General features: G+C 35.3%; 1 protein-coding gene across 1 annotated transcript; it reads left to right on the top strand.

The window, feature by feature from the left end:
* Positions 1-2,770: 2,770 nt before the first annotated feature.
* LOC122892235 (taste receptor type 2 member 10-like) lies at positions 2,771-3,742 on the top strand. The gene has a single exon (XM_044228507.1). It carries the CDS (start codon positions 2,771-2,773, stop codon positions 3,740-3,742), a length of 972 nt encoding a protein of 323 aa, XP_044084442.1.
* The last annotated feature ends 10,722 nt before the right edge of the window (positions 3,743-14,464 follow it).

Here is a 14,464-nt window from a genome sequence, read left to right as displayed (position 1 = left end):
TGTTTATTTTAAATTATAATATTACAGTATTTTTGTATTTTTGAAAGTCCATCTTCAGTGTAAATTCAAATAAACCCAAACTGAAACCCCTGAAGCCCAACTCCAGAAATAATTATTTTTAATTGTTTTGTGTATCTAGTGTTTCCTTATACAGACTCAATCAAATGTATTTTTATTTTCCAACATTTCAATAAGAAAACTAAATGAAATAATTACATGCTCCTCTTCTCCCACACACTTAGTAGAAAAAAATATATAGGCATAGTAGTATGATACATTTCACATTTTAATCAAAGAATTTGGGCATCTGATCAAAGCAGGTATTTCTGACATAGTCCGTAGAATTCTTGTTATTATTAATATTAATAAAATTTCAGAGCACTTATATTAATAATATAATTGAAAATAAAGTTTGAATGGAATTTTTAATTACCATCCAAGAAGTATTTCATCATCAAGGTCACTTGAATCTATTAATATTCTTAATTACCTATTAAAAAAGTGTTTATTAATAAACGTTATCTTTCCAAATAATCTAAGAAGCTCTCCCATGTGTTAATCACTATTTTCCAGTTCCAAAGGATAGGATTCAGCATTTGGTAAACGCCTGAGGGGTTCAGGAACAGTGGCCCTCTTGGAAAGGTCCCAGGAGCCCTGCAGCCTTTCCATAAACCTTGCCCTATGCATCTCTTCCATCTAGCTGTTTCTGAGTCATATCTTTTTTAATAAATCAGAAATATAGTAAGTAAAATGTTTCTCCACGTTCTGTGAGCTGCTCTAGTAAGTTAATCAAAATCCAAGGAGGAGGTTATGGGAATCTCTCTGATTTAGAGTTAGTTCAGAGCCCCAGGTAACAGCCTGGGCTAGTGACTGGTGTCTGAAGTGGGGGCAGAGGGAGGTAGTCGTATAGGACCAAGCCCTGACCCTCTGGAATCTGACGACATCTCCTAGTAAATAGTGTGAGAATTGAACTGAATTGTAGAACTCTTGATGTCTGGAGAGTTTCTTGGTGGTGGTATGGGAAACAGACTTTCTCCACACATTGAACCTGCTCTCAGAATGAGTTCACCCTAGTTCTAAGAGCATCCCCAAATAGCGTCTGATAATGTCAGAGCAGTTATAAATGTTTGTCAATAGAATAATTGTTTTCATATCAAATGTGTCAAATGAAGATGAACTGCCTTGGAAATTTTCCTGGTAGCTCAAAGTCAATTAAAAAAAAAATCTTTATCTGTGGCAGAATGTGTGTATAATGAGTTTGAGTCGATGTGTCTTAACTGCAGGTACTCTAATTCATATAAAAGTCAAATCATAACTTTTAGTAATGCTAACCAAAAACAAATTCTCTACTCTCCAGATTTCATTTTGATTTTTACAAAAAATCTTTATGCCATTACTGGTGATGTTCCCTTTCATTTCTGATATTAGTAATTTGTCTCCTTTCTTTTTTTTCTTTGTTAACCTAAGAAGTTTATCAATTTTATTTACCTTTCAAGGAAGTGGCATTTTTTAAATTGATTTTGTCCATTGGTTTCCTGCTTTCAGTTTCATTGTTTTCTGCTCAAATTCTTATTTCTTTTCTTCTGCTTACTGGGTTGAATTTGCTCTTCTTTTCCTAAGAAAAGTTTCCTAAGGTGGAGGCTTAGATGATGATTATAGATCTTTCTTCTTGTCTAATATATGCATTCAATGCTATGTATTTCCTTCTAAGCTCTGCTTCCCCTGCATCTCCCAGATTTGAGAAGTTGTGTTTTCATTTTCTTTAGTTCAAAATATTTTAAATTTCTCTTGGGATTATTTCTTTGACCCACACATTCTTTAGAAATGTGTTGTTTGTTCTCCCTGTATTTGGGGATTTTCCAGTTCCTTTCTGTTATTGATTGTTAATTCCATTCTGGTCTGAAAGCAGATGCTGTATAATTTCTACTCTTTAAACTTGTTAAGGTGTACCTTGTGGCGCAGAAGGCGGTCTATTTTCAAGAATGTTCCAGGTGAGCTTGAGAAAAATGTATAATCTGCTTTTGTTGGAGGAAGTAGTCTATAGATGTCAATTATATCCTATTGAATCCAGCTATGTTTTTACTGATTTTATGCTCGCTGGATCAGTCCATTTCCATCGCAAAGTGGCAATTGCTCAGTGTTTCTATATAATTGAATCATAATCTATTGTCCTCTTTATATTGAAACTTAAAATGTGTTTTGCCTGAATTATCAGGAAAATGACAAAAATGTGTTTATGCCTCTACTTATTAAAAGGAAGTGTCTACATTGGCTAGATTCATTTGCCACCTCTATAAACTGTTTTTCCTTTATATATGTTTAAACGGTCATAAATACAACCCAAATGATGAAGTTGTAGTTGATATTTAAAAGGATGAAGTCAAATTTTTGTTTCTGTTCGTTCTGTTTCTTGTGGGTATACATTTGACACTCCTACTCCACAAGTCAGGTTAACAGATGCAAAATAATCTCACAGGAGGATAAGTGAAATCCATGAAACAGAAACTTTCATTTGCATCTTCACAAATCGCACGTAAGGCATTCAGTCTGAACACATGTTCCCCAGACTCGCTAAGTTATAAATGAAACGGAGGTGGTCTCCATGAAGACATTTCCGATTCCATCACAAGGCATTTTAGGGGTATTTTTAAGTATTTATGTAATGAAATAGAAGAAAAAAATTCTTCCATCAAGCAGCTAACATTCGTCTCATTCTGCAGCAGGTAACATAAATGTAATGTAACAGAAGCAATACTAGGAACTGGCAGATATGATAAGCATACGGGAAGGCCTTCTCATTTTTATAGCAGTTAGTGAAGCGGTACTGGGAGTTCTAGGGAATGGTTTTATTGGACTTGTCAACTGTGTAGACTATGTGAAGAACAAAAAGTTTTCGATGATTGGCTTTATTCTCACTGGCTTAGCTACTTCCAGAGTTTTTCTGATATTGTTAATAATTACAGATGGACTCATAAAGCTCTTCTCTCCAGATATGTATTACTCTGGCAAACTAATTGATTTTATTAGTTACTCATGGATAATTATCAATCAATCAAGTATCTGGTTTGCCACCAGCCTCAGTATCTTCTATTTCCTGAAGATAGCAAATTTTTCCCACCATATTTTTCTCTGGCTGAAGGGTAGGATCAATAGGGTTCTTCACCTTCTGATGGGATCCTTGTTTATTTCATGGTTATTTACTTTTCCACAAATTGCAAGGATTATTAATGATAACAGAATGAGGAGTGGAAATACAACCTGGGACTTCAACATGCCAAAAAGTATGTTCATTACTAAGCAGATTTTGGTCAACCTAGGAGTCATTCTTCTCTTTACACTCTGCCTGGTTACATGTTTCTTGTTAATCGTTTCCCTCTGGAGACACAACAGGCGCATGCAAATGAAGATCACTGGACCCCGAGACCCCAGTACAGAAGCACATGTGAAAGCAATGAAAGTTTTAATATCTTTTATCTTCCTCTTCATCTTGTATTTTATAGGCATTGTCATAGAGATAGTATGTTTCAATATGCCAGAAAACAGACTACTGTTTATTTTTGGCATGACGACCGCAGCCATCTATCCCTGGGGTCACTCCCTTATCCTAATTCTAGGAAACAGCAAGCTGAAGCGAGCCTCTTTGAGGGCCCTGCAGAGATGCAAGTTCTGTGAGGCCGGGACACGGCTCACAGCTGCACAGACCCGCGTGGGGGCAAATGGATGTTCTAGGAGAATAATCTAGAGAAGAAGCCCCTGTAGACCTGTTTTACTTGCACCACAAGCACTTGCATTGACTGTAACCGTGTTATTGAACCTCGCTAAAATCGTCCATAATTATCTTGACTACATTCTAGGAAATTTTACTCTTCAAGTGATGATTCGGTGGCTTTGTCACCTTTCCGACCCTGTGATGTCTTCTTCCCACACGCCTCCTGGAGGAAAACCAGCTTGGAGACTATTTTCACTGTTAAGTTTATGATGGTGAGAATAAGCACCTAAAACAAGAGTTTGCACTGTGCTTTGCCCGACTTCCCTGAACCACTGAGAGCCTTTCACCAAGAAGACCCGTAGAAACAGAAAGCAAGACAAAGGGAATCATAATCAGCCTTGATATTTAGAACATGGATATAAGAGTCAGAGACAGAAGTGTGTGTTTTGAGTGTGCAATTTTAATTATTTAAAAGATCACTTTTACTCTCACTGTTTAAATCTTAATTTGTGTGGAACTGGATGTGTTTGATGGGATAGAGATAGTAGTAGATGCTTGGTAAGAAGGAGCTAGGAAGCACAGCCTACATGGGGGCTGGGGCATTAGAGCCCTAATGAAGGAGTCATTATATTTCAAACCCACTGACTGGAGATGATGCAGAATCACGAACCAACTGGAGCTGAGCAAAACTTCTGCTAGAGGTACAGATACAAAAGACTCAACACAGTCCCTGAGTTATGCTGAGGGACACAAGATTGAACCTGGGATGAATCAGTATGAATTAGGAGATGTTCTGCTTTAAGCTCTTACATGTATTTAAGTTCATACACACAAACTTGCACTCACAGATGTATCTCAAATGCTGATTTTAGAAGGGAATATTTATGCCTAATCCAGAATATGAACCAAGTAACTTATTTTGGTCACTTGCAGAAGTGCTTTGATCTTATACTATGACCTGAGGTCTAGAAGATTTCTAAATATAAGTGCTTAATTCATTCAAATAGTTTTTGAACACTAACTCTGCTAAGGGATGAAGCTATAGTACTGAACAAGAGGCCAGCATAAGGAATAAGATATTCTAGTAGAAAAGCAAATAAATAGCAAATAATAACTTAGACAATTTTATTTGTGGAGTTGTGTAAGAAAAACTGAAGGATACTAAATAAATGATCTGACTTGGTCCTGGGAAAAGAGAAGGTGCCATTGAAGTTGAAATGCTTTTGTTTCTGTTTTTGCGATCTGAATAATGCCTAAGAGTAAGGTGGGCAGAGCAGGAGAGATTTGGGGTGGGGAACATGCAAGTGCATACGTGTTGAAGCAAGAAGGAGTAGAGGGCATTGCAGGAACTGAAGGTCCAATATGACTAGCATATAGAGAGTGCAGTATGTGAAATTATTTTTAAGAAAAACTCCAATATGGAATAATTTGATAAATTCCTAGAATTGAGAAAATGTCCTGCAGAAATTGTAAATTAATATTTTCTCCACTTTATTTTGTTTTTTTTTTCAGTGTTCCAAAATTCATTGCTTATGCACCTCACCCAGTGCTCCATGCAATATATGCCCTCCTTAATACCACCAGGCTCATCCAACCCCCCCGACCCCCTCCCCTCCAAAACCTTCAATTTGCTTCTCGAGTTCACAGTCTCTTATGGTTCGTCTCCCCCTCCGATTTCCCTCAACTCCCTTCTCCTCTCCATCTCCCCATGTCCTCCATGTTATTCCTTATGCTCCACAAGTAATTGAAACCATATGATAATTGACTCTCTCTGCTTGACTTATTTCACTCAGCATAATCTCCTTTAGCCCATTCATTTTCCATATATAGTACAAATTCTGGTTGCAAATATACATATGTAAAAGTCTTCTTTTGGAAAATCTCAGAATAACAAACCTTTTACATTCTCACTTCATACAGTGTGCTTGACAGGTAAATATCCCTAATTTTAACCTTTTGCTGGACACACAATATTTTTTCAATTGTTTTTAAGGAATTGTCTTTCAAGGGTCCTGGTTAATTGATAGCATTCAATCTCACTTCTAACCTTGGAGAGGCCCAAGCTACACCCATTATCTGGCCTGTGCATGGTCCTTCAAAATGTATGAAGTTGAAAATGCCCCCCAAAACTTTACTTACAGCATTTCTTTTCTTCTCAAAATTTGCAGTATCTCACTATTTTTTGCATCTGAAGATATTTAAAAATTTTTTTCCTGGCAACTAAGCCACACATTTAATGCAATTCTAAAGACTTGTTTTTCTTTATTTTTGTGTATTTGAACTGGAAGTATTTCTCTAGACATCTTGTTTGGCATACTCTTGAAAGCAAAAGTTGTTGTTTTTTAATTTTTAAAAATTTTTAATTTTAATTTTTTTTGCATTTTTTTCTTTTTTTTGTGGTTTTTAAAATTTTCTTTTCTTTCTTTATTCCTCCTTCTCCTCCCCTCCTTCCCCTCCCCCTCCTCCTCCTCATTCTTTTTTGTAAATATATCCAAAGCTGTATTTTCTGCCTCAATATTTTTTAGATACATTCTGCAGTATCGACACATAGTTCTTATATTTTTCAATCAGCTCGAAGAGTTTTAAAATGTTCCTTGTAATTTCCATTTAAGAGTTAACAGAATAATTTTCTAGTTAGAAGAGGTTTATAAAGAAAGTTTTGTATTGATATTTTACGGAAGTGAGGTCAGGCAGCATACTTATATGATACTTGGCCTAGAATAAGATTTATTTGGCTTAATATATGATCTGTTTTGGTGAATGGACCATGTTTTCAAAAAAGGAGTTTGATGGTGTTAAAGTGAAATTTACATACATGAGATAAACCATATTAGTGATATGGCTTCTCTATTATCTGTGTTTTTTATTTGTTAATTTGCGATAGTTAATATACATTCATTCACAATTACCGAATGACTGATAATTCTTTTATTTGTAGCTGCATTTAACTTGAAGCAATATTTTAATAATTGTGTTTGTGTTCATGGTCATTACTTTATTATTATTATTATTTTAATTTCTTTTCAGTGTAACAGAATTCATTGTTGATGCACCACACCCAGTGCTCCATGCAATACGTGCCCTCCATAATACCCACCACCAGGCTCACCCGACCTCCCACCCCATGGTCATTACTTTTATTATTATTTTTACTTATATTAAAAATACTGCTTGGCACTCATGTAGTTTTTTGCTCTAACTTTTCTTTTGTCCATGTTAAAAATCACTAATTTTGTTACTTTGCTTCATATTTGATTATTACGTGTTTTCTATCTGTATATTTTCAACATTTCTATACTTTTCTTTTATTGTCTCTTGTTAGGAAACAAATATCTGATTTTTGATGCTTTAATATTAGAATCTCAAAATTATGGTCATCAAATGAACCCTTTTATACTTACTGTAACTGCAATTATATTAATTTTTTATCTTCCCATTTCTTCTTTTTTTTCAATTTTTCATCCTTTCTTCTAGTTTTCTTTCCCTTCTTTCCTATGTTCTATTGATACTACAGTTTCATGTGCTGGTCTAAAAATATCTTTACCTTCATGTCCTCTGGTCAGTTGGTTAAGCATCCGACTCTTGATTTCAGCTCAGGTCATGATCGCACGGTTGTGAGATTGAGCCCAACATCAAGCTCCCCACTTAAGATTCTCTCTCTCCCACTCCCTCTCCCTCTCTTCCTCCCCACTCACTCATGAACTCTCTCCCTCAAAAAACAAAATCAAATAAAAATCTTCACCCCAAGTAAAATGGAAGTTTAGCTTATCTACTTCTAGTCTTTCCTATGTGCATATTTTTATGGTCTGAAGTTTCCAATTTCAAAACTTATATTTTCATTTAAAATGTCTTTTTATTATGGTAAAATATATACAACAAAAAATATACACTCTTAACTGTTTTAAGTGTACAATTCTGTCACGTTAACTATATTCACAATGCTGTGCAGTCTTGAAAAGATTTTTCTCCTGATAAGTTGTTTTAACATCTTTGTTAAAAATCAATTTACCATATGTGTATGGGTTTATTTCAGGACTTCCAACTCTATTGTGTTGGTACAAGTGTCTATCTTTATGCCAGTACCATACAGTTGACTACCGTAGCTTTGTAGTAAGTCTTAGAAAACAGTAAGTGTTGAGTCTTCCGACTTTGTTCTTTTTAAAAAAAATTATTTAGATATTCAGTATCCCTTGTAATTCCATATGAACTTGAGGATCAGTTTTTCTGTTTCTGAGAAAAAAAAGCATCTGGGAATTTCTGGTAGGTATTTCACTGAATCTATACATCACTTTGGGTAGTGTTGGCATCCTAACAATATTGTCTTCTTATCCATGAATCTCTGTCTTATCTTTCTATTTATTTGTATCTTCTTTAATTTCTTTCAGCAATACGTCATAGTTTTTAGTGTATAATACTCTTGCTTCCTTGCTTAATTTATTTCTAGGCATTTTATTCTTTTGTATGCTATTGTAAATGGAACTATTTTTTATATTTACTTTTAAGATTGTTTATTGTAGTGGTATATGAAACAGCATGTTTTGTGTGTATACCCTCCAACTAGAGTTTTATTTTCCTAGTAAACTTATGTTCACCACAACTTTACATAGATTTCCATCATAAACTTTATAAAACTCCTTACTAAATTTAACTCCACATATGTTGTATGGCTTTCTTCTCACTCTGCTTCAGTTTTTGCTAATGCATCCTCCAAAAAACTTTTTTGAAAAAAGGTCTGTGTGTTGTAAACATTCTGAAACCTATATACCTGAGAATATTTTCATTTAACTTGCACATTTAATTAAGTCATCAAAGAGAAATAAACATTCCTTTGTGTTTACATGGATGTACTGTTAGTTTCATTTTATTTATGCCATTGTGAAGGAAACAAAAGAGAAACCTGTTGTATCAGTATCAGAATATGTAATTAGCATTAATACTGAATGAATAAAAGAACAAAAAACTGAATAAGAAAAAAAATTACTAACTCCATTGTTAGTTTATACATCTTCAGTAAATAATAAATAAATTGTTGAACCATCACTATTATATTGCCATATTAGATTTCATATAACTATCATGAGCCTTGGAATTTGTACAAACATAGGGAATTATAATTATGATGCATCAAGAAAGGCTCTATAGCAAAACAATTTGATAAAGGTGTCATGATTTTTTTGAATTGACAAGAAATTCAATAATAATATCTAATATAAGATTTCATTAATCATAACTTCTATGAGGTAGATATTATTTTTAGCCAGGTTTTACACATGAAAAGAGTTGAACACAATGTCATCAAAATTTTGATATTAACTAATTGGTACTAGTGAGTTATTTTGCTCAGAAAATTAGTTACAGAAACTACTTCTTGACACTAATAACTATACTTTAACAAGTATGCAAAGGACAATAATTCACAAAATTTTTTACTTTAAATATTCTTCAGTTCATAAATTCTTAAAAAACTTTGGTCAATGCCTTTCTTTTTTTTCCCCAATTTATTTATTTTCAGAAAAACAGTATTCATTATTTTTTTTACCACACCCAGTGCTCCATGCAAGCCGTGCCCTCTATAATACCCACCACCTGGTACCCCAAACTCCCACCCCCCCGCCACTTCAAACCCCTCAGATTGTTTTTCAGAGTCCATAGTCTCTCATGGTTCACCTCCCCTTCCAATTTACCCAAAAGCACATACCCTCCCCAATGTCCATAACCCTACCCCCCTTCTCCCAACCCCCCTCCCCCCAGCAACCCACAGTTTGTTTCGTGAGATTAAGACTCACTTATGGTTTCTCTCCCTCCCAATCCCATCTTGTTTCATGGATTCTTCTCCTACCCACTTAAGCCCCCATGTTGCATCACCACTTCCTCATATCAGGGAGATCATATGATAGTTGTCTTTCTCCGCTTGACTTATTTCGCTAAGCATGATACGCTCTAGTTCCATCCATGTTGTCGCAAATGGCAAGATTTCGTTTCTTTTGATGGCTGCATAGTATTCCATTGTGTATATATACCACATATTCTTGATCCATTCATCTGTTGATGGACATCTAGGTTTTTTCCATAGTTTGGCTATTGTGGACATTGCTGCTATAAACATTCGGGTGCACGTGCCCCTTTGGATCACTACATTTGTATCTTTAGGGTAAATACCCAGTAGTGCAATTGCCGGGTCATAGGGTGGTCAATGCCTTTCAATATGAAACAGCAATAGAGGATATTCTGACCGAATTATTTTGAATAAAGGTGAAATAAATGAGACTCTTTTGATTTTTTTTTCCATTCTGTTCTGTTTATATTCTGTTCTTAGAACATACATATAACTTCTCTATCGAAGAGTTTCTTGGGGTGCCTGGGTGACTCAGTGGGTCAAAGCCTCTGCCTTCAGCTCCAGGTCATGATCCCAGAGTCCTGGGATGAAGCCCCGCATTGGGCTCTCTGCTCAGCGGGGAGCCTGCTCCCCCTGACCCCGCCTTCTCTCTCTGACTGCCTTTCTGTCTACTTGTGATCTCTGTCTGTCAAAGAAAGAAAGAAAGAAAGAAGAGTTTCTCAATGAATAAAAATCTATTGCATTTAATTTTAGTTTTTCCCAAATTCTAATCTTTGATTAAATCTACTCTCTTTTTAGCCACAGTTTATAAATTTACAATGTTTTTGTAATATCTTTTTTTTTAAAGATTTTATTTATTTATTTGACACAGAGAGAGATCACAAGTAGGCAGACTGGAGGCAGAGAGAGAGGGGGAAGTAGGCTCCCTGCTGAGCAGAGAGTCTGATGTGGGGCTTGATCCCAGGACTCTGAGATCATCACCCGAGCTGAAGGCAGAGGCTTAACCCACTGAGCCACCCAGGTGCCCCTGTTTTTGTAGTATCTTCTATTTCCTAAAATATTTCTGAAAGACGTTCACTAGAGGGTATTATGCTTAGCAAAATAAGTCAGACAAAGAAAGACAAATGTATGATTTCACTCATATGTGTAATTTAAGAGACAAAACAGGTGAACATAGTGGAAGGAAGAGAAAAATAAAATAGGATGAAAAAAAAGAGAGGGGAAAAAAATCCATAAGAGACTCCTAACTATAGGGAACAAACTGAGGGTTACTGGAGAGGATACATGTGGGGGATGGGGTATCTGGGTGATGGGCATTAAGGAGGGGACTTGATGTGATGAGCACTGAATGTTGTCTGAAACTCATGAATCACTGGATTCTATCTCTGAAACTAATAATATAGTATATATTAATTAAAGTAAACTTAAATAAAAATTTTTATAAAGCAGGTCCTAATAAACAAATAATTGGATCTCTGAAGAGAAAAAACAAAATAAAGAAATGAGCTAATACTTAAAAAGGACATTCAAGAAAGCTTTTTAAAAGTAAATTATTTGAAAAAATAAGATAAATAAAATAAATTACTTGAAGTCATATGTTGGAATGACAACATATATGGGAAAACTGATCCAGAAAGGTCAGCTTAGGAACGTATGGTACTAATCACTGTAGGCTTTAAATGTGAAGATAAATGTTTCTGAGTTGACAGGCAAATATATACACTTTAATCTATCTGGATTTCTTTAAAATTCCGTGTATTTTCATTTTATTCACTTAAAAAAACATTCTTCTGAGGACATAATAGTCTTCACTAGTCTGTCAAAGTAGTCCATGGTACAAAAGAGTTTAAGACTCCCTGAGTTCAAACAAAGAAGGTAAAGTGAACTGTCAGAAAAATGGATGAGAACATCAGGTTTTTGCGATAATTTACCATGAATTGCTGTGGACATGGTGAAGGATTTGGAGTGGGGAGAAAGATGAAATCAGCAAGTGATTCAGTTTATGAGTTGTCTAAAAATAGGACCAGTATGGCAGCATTCTATTATTTTTCTTTTTTAAGATTTATTTATTCATTTGAGAGACGGAGAGGACATAGAGGGGGAGAGACAGAGGGAGAGGGAGAAGAAGACTCCCCACTGAGCAGGGAGCCCGATGTGTGGCTGTATCCTAGGACCTGGAGATCATGACCTGACCTGAAGGCAGATGCTTAACAATCTGCGCCACCCAGGTGCCCCAGCATTCTTTTCCTGATACATGTAGAAAGTATAGTCATTTGCCTGACTTGTCCATAAATAATCAGGAGCAAAACTAAGGGGAAAATATCAACAGAAAATGCAATATTCTAAAGAATGGTAAACAGTATTTCAACAAGGAAAAGAAAATACATTTAAAGAAACATCTGCCTATATAAGTTTGTACTTGATCACTTCTGATAATAAGAGATGAGAGAAATAACCCAGGTTAATATGTTGAACCCAGATTCTACCAAGGGGCAGTTATATCAATACACTGACCCAGATGCAGTGTTATAATCTATCCTCTTTGGTCTAAAATCTATACGGTCCATTCTCACATGTATTCTTGGAGGGTCTGCCAGTATAAATGAGTGAAATCTTGCAGTTCTTTTGGAGTAAGAGATGTTTTCCCCTTTTGTCAGACTTTGTAATCACCTTCGACCTTTTCCTTCCCCCATTGCCTGGAACATGCTGCGTATGACTTTGATTATGGGTCTAGAGACAAAAATAGTGATTGAGGTGGATCTTAAGGAAAATCAACATCACTTTGCATGCTAACTTTCCCAGGTGAGGCTACTACATGGTTTTCAAACAAAGCAAGGCTGATTCCCTCTGACATGGGAGGGTGGACTGCTTCCACCAGAAAGGAAATTTGAGATTTTCAGGTTTATTGATCCAGGCGTACCTTGATCTCCTCATTCCCAGTTTTAAGGTCCTACTCTTTTCCCATCATTGCTCTAAATTTCATTTGATGAAACATGATGAGTCTGTGACTACAGCTTATATAGGAATTCTCTTATGTACACAGTTAACTTTTAGAGCTGACTTACCACTATAAAGAAATGAATCTTTCAGGGCCACCATAGATCTCTGGTTTTCAGACTGTCATGAGTTGAAAATGTAAAATCTCCAGTTGTCATCAGTTCTCCTTATGCAGTTAGAAATAACTATGCCACTCACCGTCCTTTTAGTCTTTTCTAATGCATTAAAAGTCAAGAGCAGTAGCCACTTGATCTGCAAATATATAAGGGAAATTATTTCAGTAAAGGTGACCTCTCAAGCAGGGGTACAAGATGGATTACCAAATCAATATTATTGAAACAAGTGGATACCCATCTTGATTCCATAAATCAAGTTGGATCCACAGTAGATACTATAGCCATGTAAATGTTGCCAAATTACTTTTAAAATCTTTTATTGTGAAAAAAATGCAAACCATGAAAGTAACAGAGAAAATATCAGAAAATTTCAATGGAGAAATTTTCTAACAATAACTCAAAATCCAGAACTTATAAACACTGATAAATATAACTATATGAAATTTGAAAACTTCTGCTTGCATTTTATAAAATACAAGAAAAAACTAAAGACAAATGACAAAGTGGGGAAATACTGTCAATACAAATATGCTAATTTCTCTAATATAGAAACACCACAGGAATTTATAAAAAGGTAGAAAAATGAGCAAAAATATAAACAGTCTACCAAAAAAAAAATTCAAATGGCTTTTAAATATATGAAACGATACTTGACTCCTAACTCACCTAATGAGTGGGATTCTTCATCTGCAGTCCTGATACTCAGTGTCTTTTGTCACGAATATTCTTAAAACGCATGTGCAAATGATGCTGGATGTTTGCTAAGATCATCACCTCAAGTCCTTTCCCTCTGACAGAGTAGCTTCTCCAGTCAGAGCAAAGCCTAGAAATCTCCAGCATACATGTTAAGTTGGTGAACTGTTAAAGTCTGTACGGGAGAACATTAATATAACTTGGTTTATTGTTTTCTGGATTTAGATGCTATGTGCTTTAAATTATGAAAAGTATACAAATAAAAAAAGTATACAAATAGCAAAAATGTGATTCAATATGTTTTGTCTTTGAAATCAGTATTCATTATCATAAAAGCATTATAAGGGATTATTACAAGGAAGATTGCACTCAGATTCTAATGTAAGCTACATACAAATACATATTCTGAGGTCAAATTCTGAGTAATAACAGACACAACTGGAATATCTTCAATGCTCAGACTTCTTTATCACAGGGCAAAAGAACTGGAAAGTCAAGTAACTGTCTTTATAAGAAAATTGAAAACCACTGCTTCTTTACCTGAGTGATCCTAATTAATGAGGTGAATACATGGCTACAAGGCTGAAATTAGTCATGTTAACTGTCTACACTAAATCCACAATTATTTTTCAGCTCCAAAGCATCCTTTTGCACCAAATGAACCATAATTTGGGGGTACTTTGTAAGTCATCAGAGATGGTAATGCTGCCACATTTCCAAATTAAATAGGATCCATATTTTCCAAGTAATTATTTTTTTTTCTTGAAGTTCCTGGTCAAAAGCTTAAATTCAACAACTCCAAAATACACAGAGCATAAAACAAGGAAGATTTTGCAAATCCAAGAAATGAGATCCATTCCTATTTGCATCTTGGAGACTTTCAAGCATCACTGCACATGAAAGACATTACTGGCCAATCAATGAAGTCTTTAGGCAGTTAGTTCTCACTGGAGCAGAACTGGCAATCTCACTGACCTGGATCAAAGCTGACAAAGAGGACAGAAGAGAAAACTGCAGCATGACCTAAGTGACAGACATATATACCCTTCTTCACTGGTCAGCTGAATGCCAATTCATCCTCAGTGATATCCCAAATCAGATCTCTCTGTTGAC

Source organism: Neovison vison, chromosome 12 (genome assembly GCF_020171115.1).
Source record: "Neovison vison isolate M4711 chromosome 12, ASM_NN_V1, whole genome shotgun sequence".
NCBI classification, from domain to species: domain Eukaryota; kingdom Metazoa; phylum Chordata; class Mammalia; order Carnivora; family Mustelidae; genus Neogale; species Neogale vison.
The sequence above is the reverse complement of the archived record's forward strand: the minus strand, read 5'-3'. Positions and strand labels throughout refer to the sequence as shown.